This window comes from Hydra vulgaris, chromosome 01 (genome assembly GCF_038396675.1).
Source record: "Hydra vulgaris chromosome 01, alternate assembly HydraT2T_AEP".
NCBI lineage: Eukaryota > Metazoa > Cnidaria > Hydrozoa > Anthoathecata > Hydridae > Hydra > Hydra vulgaris.
In genome coordinates this window covers 56013697-56038405 of record NC_088920.1, presented here as the reverse complement: position 1 = coordinate 56038405, position 24709 = coordinate 56013697, and the positions used below count along the sequence as shown (strand labels likewise).

The window sequence follows — 24709 nt, the reverse complement described above, 5'->3', positions numbered from 1 at the left end:
AAAACCAATATGGCACCACGATCAATCGAGGAGATGTTTAACTATTTAAAGTGTGATATTTATACTTTTGAAGAAAATTTTTTGAAAAGTATTGAGGAAATTTGTTCTCATCCAAAAGACTTAGTTATCTCAAATATGAGCCCAATCTCAGAAAACCCAATTCGAAACCTTCGAGAGCGATTATTTGCCGAAATTGTTGAGACATTTTGTTCAGATGAATTTAGTGAGGTAAACATAACGCTAGACCTTACAAATCCTGTTGAAAAGAATCTTCGTAAAAGATATAAAACAAGTTTATGTTTAGAAGATATTTATATACTCTCAATAACATTATGTGAAAAGCAATTTCACAAAAAAGTCGTTAAGGTAATTATCTCAACAAAGAATGTGGACACTCTGTCCAGTGATAGATTTTTAAGTCCAGTGATAGATTTTTAATCAGTAAAAGAGTTGTTACATATTTCAAAAGAAATTCAAAAGGAAAATAAAGAAATTAAAGAAGAACTCATACTGCTGAAAGAAAAAATAATTTTCCAAACCAAAATTATTGAAAACCTTAAGATAGAAAACAGACATTCGGAATTGGATATAAGTCTCTTACAGCCGTGTCAAATATCGAAATTAAAGATCGATGGTTATTCGCAATATGAAAATAAAATTACCAACAGAGATGCTAAACTCAAAAAACGCACGATAAGCCTCTTAAAAATGCTGAGTACAAACTGCGACTATTAAAAACATTCGCAAATGTAGTAGCTCAAACTCACTCAATCACAAATCGACCACAAATCGATGGAATACTGACCACAAACTTAAACGAAAAAACCAAAATCGATAACAAACTACGCGCATCAAACACCAACAATGACGAAAATAATTTTACTTTAGTGTGTCGAAATAGTAAATCTAATCACAAAACACAAAATCGTCCATTAGTAAAAAAACATAGAACTTCAGAGCCCGTTTTCGGAACAAAAATTTCTGAAAATAAAACAATTGCAGGTGAAAGAATAATTCGTAAATTTGACATTTTTGTCGGAGGGGTAAGCAATCAAATTAATGAAGAATTTTTTAAAAACTATTTAGAAACAGAAATAGGAATCACCCCTTATCTGTTATATTGAATAAAGAAAATGAATACAACATTGCACAAAGTTTCCGTAAACAACTCAGAAAAAAATATAAAAATTTTAACCCTGCTTTATGGGATAACAATATAGTAGTTAAACCATACCGGAAAAAACGTTTATATACTTCCATATTTCAAAATCTGGAAACTAACGGAAACCAGGAAGATTCTCATAGATCAAAATGGGTTTAGGGAATATTTTAAAGGAAGATAAACTTCCAACAACAACATTTAATTTATGTATTTTTAACTGCCACGGTCTAAAGTCCAACATTGAGTATACCAAATCGTTGATTCTCTCTCATGACATAACTTTTATATGTGAACAATGGTTATCAAAATAGAACATTTTATAATAAAAAATATCTATAAAAATACTCATTCTTCATTTTTCCACCAGGCTAACAAACATGATCAGGGTCGGCCGTTTGGCGGAAACGCGTTTTTTATTCGGAAACAATTGTTTCAAAACATTATTATTCTTTATGAAGATGATCACAACTTCGCAATAAATCTTAAAAAAAATCAGACTAGTATTATCATTATTGGCATTTATCTCTCATCGTCTCGCAATAATCAAACATCGCTGGAGGAATACAAAAGTCAGTTGGATATAATTTCCGGTGTTATTAATAACTGCGAGGGTGTTGCTGAATTTATTGTTCTTGGGGACTTTCAATCTTTTCCTCACGGAATATATAATTTATTAAAGAGAGCTAGCTTTACGAAAAATGATTACTCCGCGATTATTAAGATTTTATTAAGTCAAATGAACTTGAAGTAGTGGACGTAACAAAAAGCTCTGGACCCAAGATAACGTATCACCATAATACATTACCAAACGCATCTTACATAGTCATACGATTACATAGCTTTCTCAAGGTATACGTCTCTTCTGTACTCAAATTGTTTCGTAATTCCTTTTCTATCTCAAAATATGAGTGATCATTTACCAGTATTGATTGAAATTAGAATTATTGGACAATCTTCTCATGAAAACAATCACAAAAAATTAGAAAATTACAGCATTCCAAATTATGCCTGGAATAACAATATTGTTATTCCAGGTCGTATATAGTCGTAAAAAATCATATGATTTTTTACGACTATACAACAATTGCTTAAGTATTAATTTTAATCGTCACAGTTTTACGAATGAAAATTACGATGAAGAACTTATCAAGGTATATATTGTTATTACAAAATCTGCATCTAAAGCACTTAGTCAACATTTATTCGGGAAAAAACCGTCTTTGCATTCAAAATCTTGGAAGACACCCGAGTTAAGCCGCAGTAAAGATATTCTTTCATTTTATTTTAAAAAATGGCGGGAAAACGGGTTCCTAAAAGATTTAAACTCTCAAATTTTTATTCGATACCGGATGGCTTGATAAAATTTCCGCAATGCTGTCAAAAATGCTCAAAACAAAAACCTGTACAAAGAATACATAAAAATCGAAAAGTTAAAAAATACAAATCCAAAAAATTTCTGAAATACTTCCAAAAATATAAAAAACGATGCAAACTCAAAATTGTACACCATAAATAATAAAAAAAGATAAAGACTCAATCACGAAAGAATTTGCCAACAGTTTTGAAAATCGATTAAGCACTAAAGCAATCACATATACCTCTACAAATTTTGAAATTCCACCTTGTACAAAATTCGACGAGGTAATAATATCAGATGAAAATATAAAAACGGTTATTTCGCGCCTTAAATTAAACAAATCCAAGGACGCTTTTGGAATCTCAGCTAAACATTTATAGAAGGCTCAGAAAATTCTTTAATTTTTTTATTTATCATGGGCAGACCCCAAAATCGATGTCTACATCACTCATAATACCACTCGCTAAATCATATAAAAATCCTTAATTGATCCTAATAATAACCGCGGCATTAGCATCATTCCAATCTTTACGAAACTAATGGAATATCTTATCCTACTAATCTGTCCAGAAATAAAAGAAACTCATCCTCTTCAATTCGGTTTGACTAAAAATAGCTCAACCCTACACGCCGAATTTGTTATTAGTGAAACGATTAAACACTACAACAACAACAACTCACCCATCTATCTCTGTTCCCTCGATGCTGAAAAAGCGTTTGACAGCTGTAACTGGGACATTCTGTTTGAGCGACTCTATAATGATAAAAAACTCCCTCTATATATTGTTAATACCATATCATCATTATACTATGAAAGTAGTGCTTCTGTTTCTTATCTAGGTTGCAAATCATATCCATTCTATCTAACGCAAGGAGCGAGACAGGGATCTATTCTATCGCCTTATTTGTATAACAGTTACACTGAAAACCTACTAGATACCTTACAAAATGAAAGCATCGTAGGTACATCAATCAATGGAAACTATACGGGTGTTGTAGCTTATGCTGATGACATTATACTCCTTAGCTCCACCCTTTCTGGCCTACAAAAGCTTCTTAATACCTGTAGTATGTACACACACAAAAACTGTATAAAATTGAATGCTGACAAAACCGAGTTATTGCTCACCGGAAAAAAGAAAATTAAAAACTGCACAATAACTCTTGACCACCAAAAAATAAAACTTCATGATAAATTTAGTCACCTAGGTTTTACATGGGATACAAAAAGTTGACCTTTTGCCTCACTTAATAGTTTAAATATTGATCACCGAATTTCTAATTTCCGGGCAGTAATCCAAACTTTAATTCAATCAGGAATCCGTTTTGCTCACCCAAAACTCCATTGTCCAGCTATATAAAATTTTGGCTGTCCCAATACTAACATATGGTCTTGAGCTTTGTGAACATAAAAAAGTATTAATGCAAAAGCTTGATATAGTTGGAAGAAACGCACTCAAGTCACTCCTCAACGTTTCAAAACATAGCAAAAGTTATATTTATCCCTTATTCTTTATTGAAGATATATCAATAACTATACAACAAAACAAGCTTAACCTATTTATTCGCCTGATGAACAATAAAATTACATTTGATATTATTAAGTCGCAGCCGGAAAACAAAACAGCCCCACAACCTTTTTTAGATAGTATCAAGGGTTTGTGTAATAAACATGAACTAAATCTGGAGAAAATAATTCAAACTAAAAAAAAAAAAAAATTATTGGCTTAAAAAATTTAGTTCCTGAAACGGATCTTCAAACTCTAAAATGTGCAATTGATTGCTGGAACTCAAAAGAACAAAGAACAATCTTCAAGGACATTCTTGAAAAAAATTATTCCTAGATGATAACGTTTAAAAGAAAATCTTGAAAAAAAGAAAATAATAATAATTCAAGGATTTTTATAGTTATCATGTATAAAACTCTAATTTACCTTGTATACTTGTGTAGTGGGTGTTTAATAAATATATAAATAAAAAATGGTATGTATATATGTAATATGTAATGTTTGTAAGTATGTAACTGCATTTTTGTTTTTAAAATCATATGTAGCTAGTAATTAATAAAAATATTTTTTTTTTATATAAATAAATTACATAATAAATATTCAAACCATTATTTTAAATATTTACAAACATTATATAATATAAAAGTACATACGCACAAACATTACAAAGATAGTTAACACTTATAATAAACACTGTAAAGTGAAAATATTATAGTCTATATACACAATAAATTAAACTACTGTCCTAATAATAGCCACAGCGGTTAAAAATAGGAGCCGTGGCTTTTATTTGGTCAAACGAGTGGCTATTATTAAGACCTATTTGAAATCTGAGAGTTTAGGTTCTATTTATGCTTCTGCCTATCGAATATTGACCAACAAAACAGTTTAGATTATAATATTAAAGTAATACAACAGATCAAAATATACCAAAACCCGGTAACTGAAAGAATATTGCTTTAAATGCATCTCAAAGTTGCTTGAAAAAACCAAATATTATTACTGACGGTATAAAATATTTACTAAAATTAACTTTGATAAAAATAAGATTTTTTTAAAATCAAGACTGAATGAAATATTTATTAACGTTAGAACAAAACATAGATTTATTAGAGAAACAAAAAATTATATTCATCAATCAGATAAATGTTTGGCCAAATAAGTAAATGCAATAAAATTGGATTTAAATTTAGCTCTTAATAAGACCCGGCCATTATTTGGGCACTTTGCCCTATATGTAAAATAATATTTTTTAACTTAAATTTTGTAAAACACCAAAATTAAACAATCTCTAAAAAAAATTTAACAAAATTATGAAATATAAGCAATCTAATTAGTAAATAAAATAAAGGGAAAATTTTTCCTAGAAAATGCTGCTATAAAAATTATTTTAAATTGGTTTGTAGTTGAAGGTTCTTTTGATTTCGTTGCAGGAAATTCGTCAAGTACAGCCTGCCAATACCTAAAATACAAAAATAAAAAATTACTACTGTCGAATCAATTTATCATACATGCTCTGTTTTCATTCAATTTGTAAATTCTATTTCATAAATCTAAACACACTGTAATTTGCATAGCTTGTTGAACAGCCTAGCTTTAGATATGTTGTGGAGTAAATAGCTAACCTTAACTTAACCTTAAACTAATAGAATAATTTATTCTTAAACCAATAAAATAACTTAACCTTAAACCAATAGAACTACTATAATTATCTAAACCTCAATTTATTAAAAAAAATAAAAAGCATAACATTAAGAAGGGTGTCATCTTATTGATATTTTTATAACAGGTAATATTTATAAAAACTAATAGAAACAAGTTATCTTCATAGTTTAAATATCTTATCTTTTTTAAGAAGGTTATATGAAAGACATAAACTTACTTCATAAAATGATCTGAATGCATTTCTCGGTTAAACACGGATAACATTGATGTGTAGCCAGTCACACGTTGCAAGTTAAAATCTTTGTAAACATTTTTTCGTACTGTTTCATATATATATATTTATACCTACTTATAAATATTATTTTTATGAAATATATTTTATTAACTATAAAATTAAAAAAAAAGTTTTAAATGTCAAGTGACAAATAAATAAAAAATGTATAACATTTAGATTTTAATATTCAAGATAAAGTCTTACAAATAGTTTGTTTTTTAATCAAATAATAAAAAAATGTTTTTTAAAAATGGCTGCCAGTTTTCTGAAAATTAGTCAGAAAGTCACATAGAAACACATCAGAGATAAACTCATACTTATCTTTTACTTCATTAATAAAAAAATTCCGCAAATGGTCCTAAGTGTGTTAGGTCCGTATTTAGTTGGATAAAAAGATATTAATACAAGTATCAATTTCAAATGTAAAGCTGTGTGTATTAAAGAGGTAACATAGTGGTTTATTGAGCATCTTTTTGTAGTTTTACTTATGATTAAAATAATACGAAGAATGTGTAAAAATACATATATTCTTCTATGAACAAAAAATACAACTCCTATTTCAATATATTAACACATTAAAACATTCAACTTTTGACCAATTAAGCTACGATCCTTGGTAAATTAACTGCATTTTTTATTGTAAGCTGAATCAAACGTAAAAATATTCCAGTCGACATGACATTTAGTTTTAATAGTCGCGCGAACAATTCGCGCTGAAAGATTTTTGGCCAAAAATTAACGCCGCGTTGGTAGTCATCTCAATTAGCTTATTTTGTAAAAAAATTAAAATTAAATTTTTTATAGGCGTTTTGAAAAACGGCTGCAGATTAAAACAAAAAAAAGGTACATTATAACTTGACTGAGAAACAACCTCCGCCGCCGGAGTCCATAGCTTTAACCTCTAAGATCGTGCTGGTGACGTCATTAAGTGGAGGCGAACATGTTGTATTTCCTATATTTATTCTGTAACACAAAGTCGAAGTGTTTGCTAAATTATTTAGTCAATATTTAAGTTGTTAGTTTATTTTGTAATAAAAATTGGTTGTAAATGCTGTGTCACGAATTGTGACGGAAATTATGATAAAATTCTAAAGAAAAAACTTTTCGTTTTCCTCAAACATCAAAAGAAAGAAAAAAGTGGTTGGCTGTTATACCAAGAGACAACATACCAGATAAAAAAGACACTGTTATTTGTGAAAGACACTAGCTCGTTTGATACGTTATGACAAAAAAATTTGGAAACACCTTGTGATCCTCTATTTGTGTTTAAATGTGTTAAAGTAAGTTTATTACCTAAACCATCTGGTTATCCCAGAACAACTTCAAGATCACATGTAGAATCTAGAAATGTTCAACCTGACGAGTTGTTCTCTTTCAATTTAAAAGATGCTATAAAAATTTTAATGATCTAAAAAGTTTTAATGATCTTAGAAAACGAACTTAATTTTTATGATCATAGAAAACAAACTTTAAATTTAATGGAATTGATTAATGGATAGAAAACTTTAAATTTAATGGAATTGATTATCAATTTTATTAAATTTATAGTTTCCTATGTTTGTTTTGCAGTACCATGGGGTAACAGTTTTTGGAAAATCAGTTAATAATTCACATGTTCTTGCGAATACTGTTTTAAGTTTAATGGTTATTACTTTGTTTGGTGGACCCAAATTTTTATGTAAAGTGCTTCCCGTGCACGGAATTGATTCAAATTTTCTTTTTTAACAAACTACTTTTCTTTTATCTGCTATAAAAGCAGCAGATGGACATGTTATTTCTATAGTTTGTAATGGTAATAGAGTAAATCAAGCCTTTTTCAAGAAATTTGAGACAGATGGCGTACCTAAGCGAAAAAAAGATAGTATATATCTTCTGTATGATTTTGTGCACCTTTAAAAAATATTCGCAATAATTTGATCACTGAAAAGTTACAGAAACTTGAATTTTTTGTTAATAAGGAAAAAAAGTTGATAAATGGTCTCATATTGTAGCAGACTTAAGTGGGTCATAAAATCATAAATATAACAGAGTGGGTCATAAAATCATAAAAAATAAAACTTCTTATGCAATTAGACAAATATAGTGTTGATATTGATTTTACTACATCAGGACATACTTGTGAAAGATGTGGTTTTTACTTAAACAAAGAAAAATGTTTGATGTTGATAATTGTCCAGAATTAGAAAATATATTATCTATAGATGTCAAAATGACTCTAATTTACATAGCTAGTAATATTATTCGAAATGATAAAGATATTATTTTTGATATTTTTATTATAAGAAATTTAGAGATTTTACTGAGGAAATTAATCGTGGAAGATTAACTGTATCTGGTGATTTAGTTTGTCAATGGGTAATATATTATTATATTATGTTACATAAAGTAGCTGATAATACATGCATATCTTCTTTGTGAAATCTAATTAAGCTTGTATCAGAACCATATCAATTAAATATAAACAGAAATCATGGTGTTGCACTTTCAAATATCTTCTTTAAAAACTATTGTTTTTAAAGAAGATATTTGAAAGTGCAACAATTTATATTCTCCTAGGTCTGAAAAAGAACCAAAACAAAAACTTAAAACTTAGCTTTTTTCTGTCAAATTGAACTGTTAAATTTTAATAATTATACTGCATATAACTATAATGAAATAAAAGAAAAAAGTAGTATTATTTTTAAATATGTTTTTAATACATTTTGTTGTTTACTTTTATTTCTTTCTTAAAAATTAACTTTTATGTTTAATTCAGGCAATTTTTTCTGTGTTTTTATGTTTAAAAACACTCGGCTCCAGTTTATGACGTTATGCACACGGTGAATAGGCCTGTTATTAAGTACGCCGTGCCTTTTGGCCGAACGAACAACTATTATCTGCAGATATTAAATCGTATGTTTCAAGGATTAACTTTATTAAAACAAATAGTTGTATATATGTTCATTTGTAGACATATATGCCTTTTAAATTGCGATCCTGTGCCGAAACCAAGAGTTTTGGGGTCGTATAAAGAAAAATACCCCTCTAAGGTACCCTCCCCCTCCTACCCCCACCCACACACACAGACGCACCTTTTCTTTTCAATACGGGTATTTCAAAAGTGTACATAGTTTTTAAAGGATGGGGGGGGGGGGGGAGGGCGACTTAAAAGTATGTATGGCAACAGGGGGAAGGAGAAGGAATCAAACTTCAACATTTTTAGCGTATACGTACTTTATGGACTGCCCCTAAATGAACTTAAGATCTTCAACTTCTTTTTTAAAAATAAATTTAGCGTTGTGTAACTTACGGGCGATCCCTAAGTCTTGATGCATTTGATCCTAAGTCTTTAATCCTAGTACTTGTCGTCAATGGACAACAATGAGTTCAAGTTCAAAAGGCGACGAACTTTGATGAATTTTGCTGTTCTTGTTGTTCTTGTTGCTTTATACTAAATTTTAACAAAACTTTTCGTTTTATGATAATTAAAGTAATCCAAAATATGCAAAAATTTTTAAGATTTATAAGATTAATCCATATCTTATAAGATTTATTAAATGCAAGTACGATATTTATTCATTACATTAATCTCTAAACCCCCATAACAGCTTAAAAGACTCCAAAAAATCTTTTTTTATATACAAATAATGCTTAGGGCATAAGATAATTAAAGAAAAAACTTTGGGACTGAAGAATGATGACAAGGCTCTTTTTTGAGTTGTATTAAATATGACACAACATGTAAATGTTTATCAAAATGCAAAATTGTCTAAAGGTAGCCTTCCACGATATTTTTTAAGATTAAAAACACGACAATATATTAGCTTCATAAGTTTCAAATTATTGTTTTTAAAGCGTAGTTTTTGTGGGTAATTGCGTGCTAATGTGGGTTTTGTAACCACACATAGGTGGCATAGCTATGCCATCCATTTATTGGCTATATAAATGAACAAAGTTGAGCTGTTTTACATCAATTTCAACAAATGAACATATCTGCAAACAGCGTGAAGTGGTTCAATGCTTACATATGACGAAACTAAATTAACTGATTTGTTATCAAGCCTACGAACTGAATCAACATTTGGTTCTTCTTCAACTTGAAAATCAAAGGCTCCTCTGCCTAGCTTTTTCAAATTCTTTTCAAAGTCCTTCTTCCTTCCTCTAGGTATTATTACAAGTCTGGTTACTTTTGAAAAAATAAATTCAACATTGTGTTATTAATTTCTTATCGAAAAATTATTTTGAGTATATAGTTATAATGTTCTAAATTTTATTGTATACTTACAAAATATTGCACGATAACAGTAAAAAATACTTAAACATGTTTTACTTAAAAGAAAAAAAAGAAAAAAAAGAAAAACAGATATTATTTAGTAAAACCGTATCAAACCGCTGACACTGATCAAAACCGCCGACACTGATCAAAATTCAAATACAGAATTATCTCTCTATTTGAATTGATAAAATTATATGCCAATTTAACTCCATTTTTTTTTATACAACTTTAACGAGAATTCAAAAATTTTATATATATTGTTGAAAACAAAATAGCTCTTCAACCGAAACTGATATAAAAGTAATTTAAGCACTATCTTGTTGGAAAATAAATTTTCATTCTGATAGAATAATTTTTATGCAGCTAACTTAGTGCTAACTTAGGTTTACAAAAAGATGAATTATTATGTTATTTGATTGTATTCATCACTTACTAATTAAAGATAAATTATTATGATATTTCTCAATATAGTCATCACTCACTCAATTCAACTCACTCACTTTAAAATATCCACTAAAAAAACAATAGCGTACAAGGAAGATCCCAATGGGCATACGGACGTCCATAGTACGTCCAAGGGCATCCAAAATTGTCCGTTCAGACGTCCGAAATGAACATGCATTGGACTCACCAAATGAAATAACTTTCGTCCTAAAATTATTTGCACGTATTTAAGGATTCAACACGTGTGGCAACCCTCATTTGGATAGTAATAAGGTTATTGCATAAACAATTAAATCCCATTGTTAAAACAAATCATTACAAAAAAATAAAAAGAGTAATATTTTTGTTTTTTTTACTAATTTTTCTTAACTTCTCAACGCATTTACAAATTTTCCAATCATCATCATCATCAATTATTTTACCAGAATGGCTGTTTGCAAAATTGCCAAAAATATATATTCCGTCTAAAATAAAATGTCCTCACTTTTTAGATTTGCCGACAATACTAAGTCCAAGTTTGTCGGCTGTACTTTGTGGTCTACAAATGCCGACTCGCTGGTCTAAAAGAGCTAAATTTGCAGACTTAATAAATTACAATTCATTAATAAGGAGAAGGAGGAGGTGGGTGGGTGGGGGAGTATCACACATCATTCGCGCCAGACTTAGATGTACAGTAGTCTATAGTGAGTGATACATGAGATCCCGTAGCACTGTTCTCTTTCCTATTCTGTGTAGAGCAGAAGATTACTTGATTTACGCAACTTACTTGATTACGCAACGGAAATTACTTGCTTACGTAACGTTAAAACCATTCAGGTAAACCCCAATGGACACATGGACGTCCAAAATAGTCCATTCGGACCTATAAATTACGTCCAAAACAGTCCCTTTTGAGGTCCACAATAGACGCTTTTGGACGTCTAAATTTTGTCCGTTCATTCAGCGTTTAATTTTATTCTCATACCGACTCCATTTCTAGCAACTATAAAAAAAGGAGTCTTGATATAAGAAATAAAGTCTTTTCTTTCTTCCAACAAAGCCTATATTTAATATACGCGTGTTTTTCGGATTCAACACGAGTGGCAACTCTCATTAATATAATAATAAGGTTACTTCATAAATAATTAAATCCCAGTATTGACACAAATCATTACAAAAAAATAAAAAGAGTAATATTTTTGACAATATTAATATATAAATACAATCTATCAAAAACATTTTTTTTTGGCTCGTTTTAAAATGTCACCAATGGCACTCTCGATGTTGCTTGCATCATAACAAATTTTATCATCAATAAAAGTATCTAAAGAAAGAATATTTGAAAAGAATATCACAAAATTGTCTGTCAATCATATAGCATGTTTTAAAAAACCAAAAATAAACAATTAAATTCAAAAGCAAAGTCAATAATTTTACAAGAATTAGTAGTCACAGGTTACGAAAAATAGCTACTTTCTCTTTTCCTTTAACATCCAACTTGTTTAAATCTAAATTCATTATATATATATATATATATATATATATATATATATATATATATATATATATATATATATATATATATATATATATATATATATACAATGAATTATAGATATAATTCTTTATATATATAGTAATATAAACCTTGGCTGAATCATTTATTATATAATAGACAAAGTGAACTATAAAAACTTACTAGGTATGCCATCCTCCTCATCTCAATACAAAAATAATTATTCCACTAAGCTTTGGATTTGGACTAGCTACTCTTTTTCATTAATTTTAAATTTTTTAGAAACTAATAAATAAAAAATTATAAATTAACATTTATTATATATATATATATATATATATATATATATATATATATATATATATATATATATATATATATATATATATATATATATATATATATATATATATATATTAGTCATATATGATATATGATGTTTTTCTTTGTATTTACTTATTTGTTACATTTTTTCATTTCAGATTTATCATGTAATGGATTTATACGATATAGGAGAACAAAGTATTGTAAATTTGTATGAATTTTTAAAAAATATCTAGTCAACGTCTAAACTTCAATGTTGCATTTGTCATTTTTAAGTAGTTTCTAGGCTATTCTAAATGTGTTTCTTATTCACATGGTTTTACAAGCAAGGTCTCCAAGCAAATTTTAGCTGAAAATTTTTTTTTAGCCTTTAAGGAGAATTGATGTTATTCTTTGTTTAATTTCATTTGTTTAAATATAGTAGTTTTAATAAATAAATGTTTGTTCTTGGTTTTTTACTTATTTGTTTTCAAATTCTTTAAAACTAGGCAACTAAGCTAAGCAAGTTTTGTTTTATTTTTTAGTGCAATTGTAAAGAGCTGAAAGTTATTTTTTAGTGCAAGTGGAAAGAACAGAAATGTTTTTTAGTCACTTCACACAGTATAACTGTTACTGATTTAAGTAAATTTACTAATTATTTTCAATTTTATATTGGATTTAGTTATATTAAATATATATTTTATCTATTTAACATGGAAAGCTGACTGTAATTTGTTGACATAAAAGTGATCAACAAATTACAGTCAGTAATTTGTTGATCACTTAAATATTGTGTGCATTGTAATCTAGATTTTTTGTTAAATTAAAAATAATTGATGTAAATAAATATTGTTTAATATTTTTGAAAAACAACTTATAAATATAAACATAAAAAGGTATGGATTTCAATAAATTATAATTTAAATATAGTCTTTGATTAGAAAAGATCACCAATTGTTAGGTTCTTTGACATTTTTTTATTATTCAGTTGTAACAATAGTAATATTTCTTGTAATATGTTTAATGATAATAGTGAAATTGAAATGGATAATATTAGGCTCAAAGAAGTTACTAATGTAAATGCTAATAGGTAACTTGAAAATAGTTGTTGTCAAGTGAAAGAGAAAGATCTAGGCAAGATGAAATAATTTGTTGTTGAAATCTAAGAAATGCTGCTCAGCGAGCAGAAAACTTATTTGCCAGAATTCGGTGTCAAGCAGTGTTAATGTCTGTTAATTTAATTTTACTTTAGACAATTTAGAACAAAGCAAAGTATGAATTTTACTATTTATAGTAACAATTAATAACAGTTTTAAATTTAAACGATTTTAAATTTTTTTTATAACTTCAAACATAATTGTTTTTTTTTTTTTTTTTTTTTAGTTGCCTTTGTTATAACTTGATTAGTTTGCTTACTGTTGAAACATGGTTTTAATTTTGTAAATTTAACATGATGTGAAATTTACTCTATAAATCATTAGTCAACAGTTAGAGAGAGGCTGGAGCTTAATTAAGAAATTCTGGAAATTTAATCAAGGTAAATATAGTTTTGTTTACTTGTAACATAATAAAACCAGCTACTACTATTTATTGCATATTTTTTTACTTTTTATAACATGCTGCTTTGAAAACACTTTGGTTCTCTCCCACTCTGTCTTAGATCAGAGGAGAATTAATAAAACGTATGTAATTACTGAGCTCTTACGTATTTCTTAATACCTCAATCGATAATGACCATTTATAAGAAATATTTTACGAGTTGCTTGCAATTTTATGTTATAATTGTTCAAATTGTTTAACTTTTGTCCCTCGATTGTTCAAATATAGTAATAAATAAAATCTTTTTAGTCCAAGAATTTTATGTGATAAAATATCTTAATAAGTCGTGGTGTTATATGCCAGTGTTACTACATTGTGTTGTCTAGCCTTTTTATATCCTTTTCTTTTTTAATTACTCTGGAGACACAGTAATGTGTGCTTACAAATATTTTATGCTATGCGCTATTGTTACTTTGTTTTGTGTTGATAGACCTTGGCTGTTATAGCTATTTTTTTATTCTTTATATTTTCTGTAATATTATTATCCTAATTCTACTAACAATAAAATGCAAATAATACTTTTTTAATTAAAAATTAACTTGTTTTTTCATTTTTTTTTAGGTATTTGCAGGCTTTACTTGACTTAAGTTAAAATATTATTTGTAGATAAATTTGTATTTAATTTTTTAGATAATATATCAAGTTATTAATGTGTTTTTGTTATTAATGATTTAATTACTCATTACCCGTATTAGGAGTTGCTTACTGCTAGTTTTTTATTATTGTTACTGTTGTAAATTTCTACTGTTAATATTATAATTGTAGTTGTTAATGTTATTACTACTGTTATTATTAGAATGATTATTACTGTATTATTACACAGGTCAACAGAAAATTTTTTTTTTTCTGTTGCCGAGCAAACAATTTGTTTTTTGTATAGCATTTCTCTTTTGATCTCAAATATGCAACTCATATTTGAGATCACCATCACGTCAAGTTGTAAAGATAGTTGTAAACATTTATAACATTTGCACTTTCAATTAAAGTGCAAAAGCGAATTTAAAAAATCGAGAAAAAAATCATATAGTTGGGCCAGTAATGGTACCAACTGTTAGCCAACTGCTTTATTACTGTTGGGCCGTTAATGGTACCAACAGTTTATAAAACAGTTGGCTAAGTGTTGGTAAAAGCGTTAAGTTTTTTTCACGGTACCAACAAAATAGCCGACTGTTGGCCCAACTGTAGCTAATAGTTGGTTATTAGGATCGGACCAACTACTTACCAACTGTTTAATGTTTACTGGGAAGTGACCGAATTTAGCAATTTTAAGGTTGTTTTTTTTTCAAATTGCACAACTAATTTCTAGACTTTTTATCTTGACCCAGATCAGATTAGGCGGATTGAGCACTTAGCTCCATTCTACTTTAGGCATAATTTAACTTTCGTTAGTTAAAGTGATTAAAAATGCACACCTCGTACCGAGATTAGATAAGGCAAAGCCTATTCCGCCCAATGATATATTATAAAACTAGATGTCTAACTTCGATCCAAAAAGTGAAGCCGCTTTTTCCCTTTTTCCAAATGGCGGATTAAATTTGTAAACAAATATTTTTAACTTTTCTTTTTATAAATGAAGTAAATATATTTTAAATTCAAATGCAATTTACGTAAAAGTATTAAGCGGAAATTATAATACTTGTAAAATAATAATTTATGATTCTTTAATTTTTTTCATTTTTTTATTTATTTAATTTCGTCATTAAAATTTTTTCATCAAAATCGTTTTTTTCTGTTTTTATAAAAAGAACTAATTAGTATCAGCAAAAGGTGCAAAAATCTTAGAAAATAAGCCAAAAAGCAACAAATCTTAATTTTCTGATGTTAATAGTTTCATCAAAATTTATTTATTTTCAGGCGTTTTGGGGTTTTTTTTTTTGCCGCATTCTTTTTCTTTTGAGTCACTGATACAGCGTTAATAGAAATACTTATACGTAATTATTAGTGATTGATTACAAAGTTCTTGTTAAAATCAATTATGATAAAACAAAAAGTTTTTTAGTTTTTATATTTAAAAAATATAAAAATGAAAAACTTTTTGTTTAAAAATTTAAAAATTTTTTATATAAAGATTATAAACAAAATAAAATGATTTAACAGTTTTTGAAATTCACAATATATTGTTTTATTTACTCTTAGTTTGCTAATTTAGCTTTATTTATTTTCATTAATGTCTCTCATATTATGAAAAAGTTTAAGAGATTTGAAAATGGTAGTAATATTATGAAATATAAATTCATGTACCAGTGACGGATCAAAGGAGAGCATCCCTTCCTCCCCCTACCAGAATCTGAAAGCCCTAAAATATTTTAGAAATAAAGGACCTTTCTTAAATGTAATACAAAATGCAAAATAATTTTTAAATGTGATACAAAGTACAAAAAAAATTGAACATCTTCTCCTTTTGTCATGTACAAGTCAATGTTTGTAATCATCACTCTAATTTCTTTTGCATAATCCAAATTAAACATTGATTTTACAAAGGTTTATTTATCTTAAACAAAATCCTCAAATATCAAGTTACAAAAATTAATATTTTTAAATGGGTTTTACTTAATAGATAGTTTGTACAGAGACTAAAACTAATTGATCTGCAAGCATAATAGAATTAGCAATGTGTTAAAAAAAACTTTATATTATATATAAGTCATAATTAAAACTATGTTTTTACGTATTATATTATATACAAATTATAATTAAAAGTAAAATAGTTACTGTTTTATAGACTTATATTTATTATTAGAAACTTATACATATATATATTCATATATAGGTTTTAGATACTATATTAATTATAGTTTACCGCAGTACCAGGAATTAGCCAAATGCTAACAATTATAATAAAATATTGTATATCAGAGTTTCATGTGTTAGCACAATCATCAGGCAAGTAGTAAAAAGTTAATTTTGCTACCATTTGTTTAGTAGAAACTCTGGCCTATATATGTGAAGTTCCGGCCTATATATGTGTTTTAGATCGGAAAATGTAACTTTAACAAATTAATATTTTATTTATTGAATCTCTAAGCTATTTGTATATATATATAAATCTGTATATATAATATATATACACACATACATACATACATACATATATATATATATATATATATATATATATATATATATATATATATATATATATATATATATATATTTTAGCTTAAAACAAGCATGAGATTTTTTCATCTTGCAATATCTCTCTCATTGTTTGCTTTAGGTAAGTAAACAATTGTTGATTTTATAAAAAAAATCTAATTATAAAAACATATATAATATATATATATATATATATATATATATATATATATATATATATATATATATATATATATATATATATATATATATATACGCTAACTATGCTTTGAACTTTCCTTGATACGTTGAATTTGAGCTATACTCATGAATAATACTAAATAATTAAAAGACACTTTTAAACGCAAGTCATTTAAGGGCTGATATTAGGACAAATAAATTTAGGACAAATAAATTCAGGACAAATAAATTCAGGACAACCCCATCAAGTATACATTAAAACACCACTTAAACGTGAACTATACTGAGAAAGAACACTATGGATGAGAAAATATTCTCCAATTGAGGAAAACTACCAATGTTCTCTTGAGACGGTCGTGACGTGACGTTTTTGCCGAGTATATGTTTTGATGTGTATCATTTCAATTTGTGTCCCCTGAAGACTACTAAACCTTTTAGGAACTTTTAGGTTTCCACCAATCAAAATAAGTTATAGTTATATTTTAAATACAAGCAATAAAAGCAACAAAATAATAAAATAAATAAAATAACACACACAACCTAAACCAAAATAGAAACTTGAAACTTTTATTTCCTATTTTAATTATTTTGTATACATTAATAAAACTTTTCTAAATAAAAAGAATCAAAACTAAATTAGAAAAGTTAATATAAGTTTAAAAAATAATTTATTTTCATTATAACTTTATTCTGCTTTTTTTTAATTAATCGGCTTAATTTTGATAATTGTCAGGCACTTTAAAACACTCCCATGATTTCTTTTAAAATTTATTCGTGTCTATATACGTATATATGTATGTATATATTCATGTACTTGTTTATTTGAATTGGTGAAAAGAAGAACAATATTAGTCCAATATTTTCATTTCGAGATAATCAATGTTTAAGTATTGTTCTTCGACTAGTTTGAAGAAATAAAAAAAAAAATAAAAGAAAGATGGACAAGTATTATTTTTGTAGTACATAGAGAGATCGACTTAAATTAAATGAAATTATGAAAAAAAGGGCAAATAACAAAAAATGGACTAGTACTGTTCTTCTTTTTACCGATTCATTTATAAACCAAAGTACATATATATTTGCTTTTATACATAAATAAACACATAAATGCTATACAGATACACATGTAATTAACATACATATATGTTCGTTAACCATACAAGACAATTTTTAACAATTTAAATAAGCATATATAAATTTTTGGATATATTGAATACCTTTTAAAACCAATATTACATTTGACCTAAAATTTTTCATAGTGATCCAACAACTATAATAAAATAAAATACCAAAATTTTTTTTTTCAAATCTGTAGGCATTGCCCATAATCATCTATTTTACAGACCGAGGATTTTTACGTGTTTACTTAGTTTTGGAGTCATATTGACTTTTAAATTACTTTTGAACCATCATTACAATTGACTTAAAATTTTTCATAATGATCCAACAACTATTAGAAAATAAAATACCACAAGTTTTTTTTTTAAATCTGGATTGCCCGGAATCATCTATTTTACTGACCGAGAATTTTTAGTTATATACTTAGTTTTGGAAAATACAATTTGGGATTATACTATAATTACACCATGCAAATATGCATAAAGAAATCATGAAATCCAAATAATACATCATTTTGAAATTATTGTACAATTTACAGACCCGCCAGTAAATTATTACACAAAGGCTGATCAAACCATTTGGTCATATCGACTTTGAGTATATTTGATATTTTTGAACCGTTATTACATTTGATTTGAAATTTTATCGACCTTTTTTTTAAATCAGACGGGATTGACCAGAATCATTTATATTACAGACTGAGGATTTTTACTTATTCATTTTGTTTTGGAAATTAAATTTGAGTTTATAATTACACCATGCAAATATGCATAAACTAACCATAGGATCCATATAATCAATAACCAATAAGTTTAATAACCGAGCAACTGGTAACTTTATCGTACCCCGAAAAAAAACTCAGTTCTCTATCTCTTTTTGCAACCCCTATTTATATAACAAATTAATTCCGATATAAACCTTAATTACTCTTCCTGACAAAATATTTGCTTTAAAGTCAAAACTTGAAAATCTTGTTCTTAATATTCTTTATCTTTATTTATTATCTTTTTTTAATGATTTCTTTGCATGTAATTTTTCTCATTGATATATTTGTAAATATTGTATTAATTATTGTAATAAAGAACAGAAAAAGAAAAAAAAAGGTAATTACATAGAATTGTTCTATTTCACATGATAAATCAAAATTTGAACTTAACAATATACAACGTGAAAAAAGTCGGATTTATATATACATCTAAAAAACATTAAAAAAAAAAGAATAAATAAATAAAATAAAAAACACACACAAAAACCATAATACAACTAGAAAAAGAAAACAAAATTTTATCACAACGATATTTAAAATATTTGTGCTTACACACCTATCTAAAAACGGTCCCAACCTCAACTTTGAGGACCAAAAAAATGACCAATAGGGCATTAATTTGTAAGGTCTTAGGTATCACCTGATGTAAAATATAAAATCTAATCTCTATAGCCAAAGGAGAAAAACGCATTTACAGTTTTATAGCACTTCACACCTATCCAAAAATGGTCCCAACTTCAATTTTGAGGACCAAAAAAACGACCAATGGGGCATTAATTTGTAAGGTCTTAGGTATCACCTGATGTAAAAATTAAAATCTAATCTCTATAGCCAAAGGAGAAAAACGCATTTACTGTTTTATAGCACATTGCGCTACTGATCGCACTTAGAGCCCCGTTGTAAATCTATTTAGTTTTTTTTCACTTTTGAGTTATGGAGTTTTTAAAAAATATCAAAAACTCTTTACATATATGCGTTGGCTATAACCTGACAAAAAATCAGCTCTTTAACACTTGTGGTTTGTGTACAGGGACCTAAATTATAGGGTATGGCACTAAAAGCCTCTTTAAAAGGAGACAACGGATGCTTTACGTTTTTATTCTAACCTTACTATCGACTATGGAAGTTTCAAAATTTAATAGAATGAAGCCTTGGCATGTATCTTTCAGGCAAAAAAATAGAAGCAAGATATCTTTTATCTGTGCAAATATATAGCTCTTAAAGTAAGAATCTTGCCTTTGAAAAAACGACCAAAATATAGCAGCTTTTTGTGGTTTTTATGCTTTTACAAAAATTCAAAGTTACATCATATAACTAATTTAGTAACAATATCATGTGACTAGTTGATATGGGATTCTATGGTTGTTAGACTTCACATTTGTGTGTACTTTGTCTGCAAAAAGAGTGCTTTTTTTGTCCAAGTTTGTATAAAATATGGGGCAGAAAACACATAGTTAGAGGCGTTTTTTCTAATTGTTCTGAACTTAAAACACATAAAAACCTCTTTATATTTTAGTTGTTAAACCCACAGGTTTGCATTGTTGTTTTTGGTTAAAATAATAGACCAAATATTGGAAATACACACAATAGTACCAACTTATGTTAATTCAAATAAGAAATATATCTTTACTGAAATGGGTTTTAACATAATATCAAACAAAAGAAAATCCCATTTAACCTTAATCTCCCATTGAAAATATATATATATATATATATATATATATATATATATATATATATATATATATATATATATATATATATATATATATATATATATATATATATATATATATATATATATATATATATATATATATATATATATATATATATATATACAGACATGAAATGATTTCCTTTAAAAAAAAATTACTTTATGGTGGTGTTATGATGTTTATTACTTTTTCTTCAGATTGTTGTTGAGATTTTTTTATTAAGTCATTGCAAAATAAGATATATACTTCTGATTAATTTTATGTAAACTTATGATATTTTAGGAAACTATAAATAAATTAATATAGTTTATGATATAAGCAAAAATTTCAGACAAGAATATTTCTTCTCAACAAATGTTATATCAAGTATTTCTAGAAAGAAAAATGAATTATTTAAAAAAACGAATTTAAAGATGCCTGCAGTTACACTCAATAACACATTTCAGTAACTGGCCTCCATAACCATAATGATCAGGGTTTCTTTTGTACCTAGCCTATTTAGCATTGAAGATTGAATGCAATGCTTCTGTTGATTGCCCACTAAAAATGCCCAATGCTGTACCCTTTAGAGCAATAAATTCAGGAACATCGTAGCACACTGGATGGGGTGATTTAAACTGGGAGTTGAAGATATGAGTTCTTAAAGTCTTTGATATGTTGAACATATGCAGTATTTAATGTCCTTCCAGAACACAAGCCAACAACACTTATAAAATGTTGAAATGTTTTCACAAAACCAAGCATATAGTTTGCCTTTTCTCTTTCAACAATTCTTTGCAAAATATCCATAATCTTCAGAAGCTTATGACAATCATTCCCAACAAACTCTCCACCATGATAAGGTTGTAATTTCATTTTGAGAAGTAATGGCCAATTTTTGCCATTAGGTCATATCTTTAGCATTGATTTGTAAAGATTATTTACAATTCCAAGGAGACAATAAAGTTCCATTGGGGGAATAAACTCAATAACTTGTTTGACATCTTCTTGGTCAAACGATATGTTATGAACAACATGAAAATCCTTTGCGCACATTTTTCCATTCTCTTTTTCAATGAATGCTTTGTATTGCATCCTAATGGATCTGAAGTTTCTTGGAGTTCCCTGTTCTTTGAGATGACTAGATTTAAAATCATACCAACAGCAAGGGTGTTTGCTTGAGTGAGACTGAATGCACAGATGATATTGGCTAACTTCATGTCACATGCAATAAAGAAATGCACAGCAATTTTCCCAAATTAACTTAAAATTTTTTTGACCTTTTCATAAGTTTCTGAAATATTTTCAGCAGCAGCAACAAGTAATTGACGTTTGGCACTTGTTTCTTTCCCATGTTCTACAGTTAGTAAGCTTTTGTCATTTGAGGCTGAACTTATTTTAACATTTTGACATCCACTATTGGAGATAACACTCAAGCTGAACTTGAGGAAAGATCCTCCACCATTAATACCTAGTTTGATGAGAGACGGTGAAGTGATTGCTCAAACTCTGAGAATTGAGTTATAAAAATCCCCTAAACTCTTGCAGTGAACAACCTTCGCCAAATAACCAGTTTTTGTTGATGGCCTTGTAAGTGAGATTTTGGAAACTTTGAATAAACTTTCAATCTTTCGACCAGCCATTGCAAAATTTTCTCTAAATTTTGTTCCAACAATTTTTAAATTTGTAGTCTTGTTTAATGTTACAGCCAGTTCTTGCATCTTTTTATTGAAAGACTAGTATAGATTTGAACTTGAACTATGTCCAAAGTAGTTAGAGAAGTTCTCGATTAGCACTGAGCTCTGAAGGGACCTGGAGTAATAGTTAAAGCTTTACCACTTTCTCTGCTCAACCTAATTGTGCTTTGTGGAGCGGATACCTTTTGAGTTATTACAGAGGACGCAATTTCTTCAGCAATTCTGGATTAAGTTGCTATCATCTTCTTTAAGTTTTCAAACTTGGTGGCTTGTGAACAATCATGTGTTATTCCTTTTTTGACTACACTGAGACAGTTTGAGCATAGTTTATCAAAGCTACTTGATAGTTCTATCAAATCTTAATCGGTTGAAAAAGTGAGCTTTGTAGAATCTCCTATTAGTCGGCCAACCTGGCAAACTAAACAATTACAAGAATCAAATCCTCTGGTCTGTGGTCTAATAATCACTTTGTTAAAGTTATGTAGCTTAGGAAGAGGCAAGTTTCTATCTCCTTAGCCATATTTTTGAACCATTGCTCTGCAGGAATTGCATATGCCCAATGGAACTTTATCATCCTTAAAATCAATGGAACTTCCAGAAAAAAATACCTAGTATTCTTTCCTTGACGAAATCAGAAATATGCCTGTCATATTTTGAAAAACAAAAGACGCATACAGATTGCCGACAATCTTGATGAGTTTTTCTTTTATATAGCATTTCAGTAGTTAAAAAATTGATCTTTGAAAAATAACTTCAGTACAAGCTTGTGTTGGTAAAAAATCTTTTTAGTTATTTAGGCTGTTGACTGCTTAAATGTAATTACTTTGATGTTGTGGCTTTTCCCGGAAAACAAGAAACATTTGTTTTCACATTTTTAAATAGTAGAAAAAACTTGGTCAAAGCAACAAAGGATTTGTTGAAGGAAGGAGATACTTCAATACAAAAAAAAGCTCAACAAGGTTATATACATTTGATTTATATAAAAAAAACATGATTCTAACATTAATTTTGAAATTATTTTATAAATTACCAATTCATTTTGAATTTACAATTCTAAAGTAATTTTTACAGTAAGAAAAAAAGTTTTTATTACAACAAAGCAAACCTGTGGGTTTAACAACTAAAATATAAAGAGGTTTTTATGTGTTTTAAGTTCAGAACAATTAGAAAAAACGCCTCTAACTATGTGTTTTCTGCTCCATATTTTATACAAACTTGGACAAAAAAAGCACTCTTTTTGCAGACAAAGTACACACAAATGTGAAGTCTAACAACCATAGAATCCCATATCAACTAGTCACATGATATTGTTACTAAATTAGTTATATGATGTAACTTTGAATTTTTGTAAAAGCATAAAAACCACAAAAAGCTGCTATATTTTGGTCGTTTTTTCAAAGGCAAGATTCTTACTTTAAGAGCTATATATTTGCACAGATAAAAGATATCTTGCTTCTATTTTTTTTGCCTGAAAGATACATGCCAAGGCTTCATTCTATTAAATTTTGAAACTTCCATAGTCGATAGTAAGGTTAGAATAAAAACGTAAAGCATCCGTTGTCTCCTTTTAAAGAGGCTTTTAGTGCCTTACCCTATAATTTAGGTCCCTGTACACAAACCACAAGTGTTAAAGAGCTGATTTTTTGTCAGGTTATAGCCAACGCATATATGTAAAGAGTTTTTGATATTTTTTAAAAACTCCATAACCCAAAAGTGAAAAAAAACTAAATAGATTTACAACGGGGCTCTAAGTGCGATCAGTAGCGCAATGTGCTATAAAACTGTAAATGCGTTTTTCTCCTTTGGCTATAGAGATTAGATTTTAATTTTTACATCAGGTGATACCTAAGACCTTACAAATTAATGCCCCATTGGTCATTTTTTTGGTCCTCAAAATTGAGGTTGGGACCGTTTTTGCATAGGTGTGCTTAAGAATCATAATGTTTATGTGTATCTTGCATAATACCCCAAGGTTCTCGATGATAAGACTTATTTAGTCTTCAACGAGTTTCCTATAACAATATAATTTATCTTAACAAGTCCTTCATAATATATTCAACTAATGCTTCCTAAATTTATTTTTTTCAATTGT

General features: G+C 27.9%; 1 protein-coding gene across 2 annotated transcripts in view; it reads left to right on the top strand.

The window, feature by feature from the left end:
- Window positions 1–15532: 15532 nt before the first annotated feature.
- LOC136075454 (uncharacterized) overlaps window positions 15533–24709 on the top strand; it is a 78826-nt gene continuing 69649 nt past the window's right edge. The window contains exons 1-2 of one of the 2 annotated variants that reach the window (XM_065788711.1): window positions 15533–15599; window positions 17222–17279. In XM_065788711.1, coding sequence (XP_065644783.1) covers window positions 17234–17279 — 46 coding nt within the window. In that variant the 5' untranslated portion in view covers window positions 15533–15599; window positions 17222–17233. Of the gene's footprint in view, window positions 15600–16830; window positions 16946–17221; window positions 17280–24709 lie in introns of those variants that run through there. The other variant, XM_065788710.1, reaches the window with a different exon arrangement.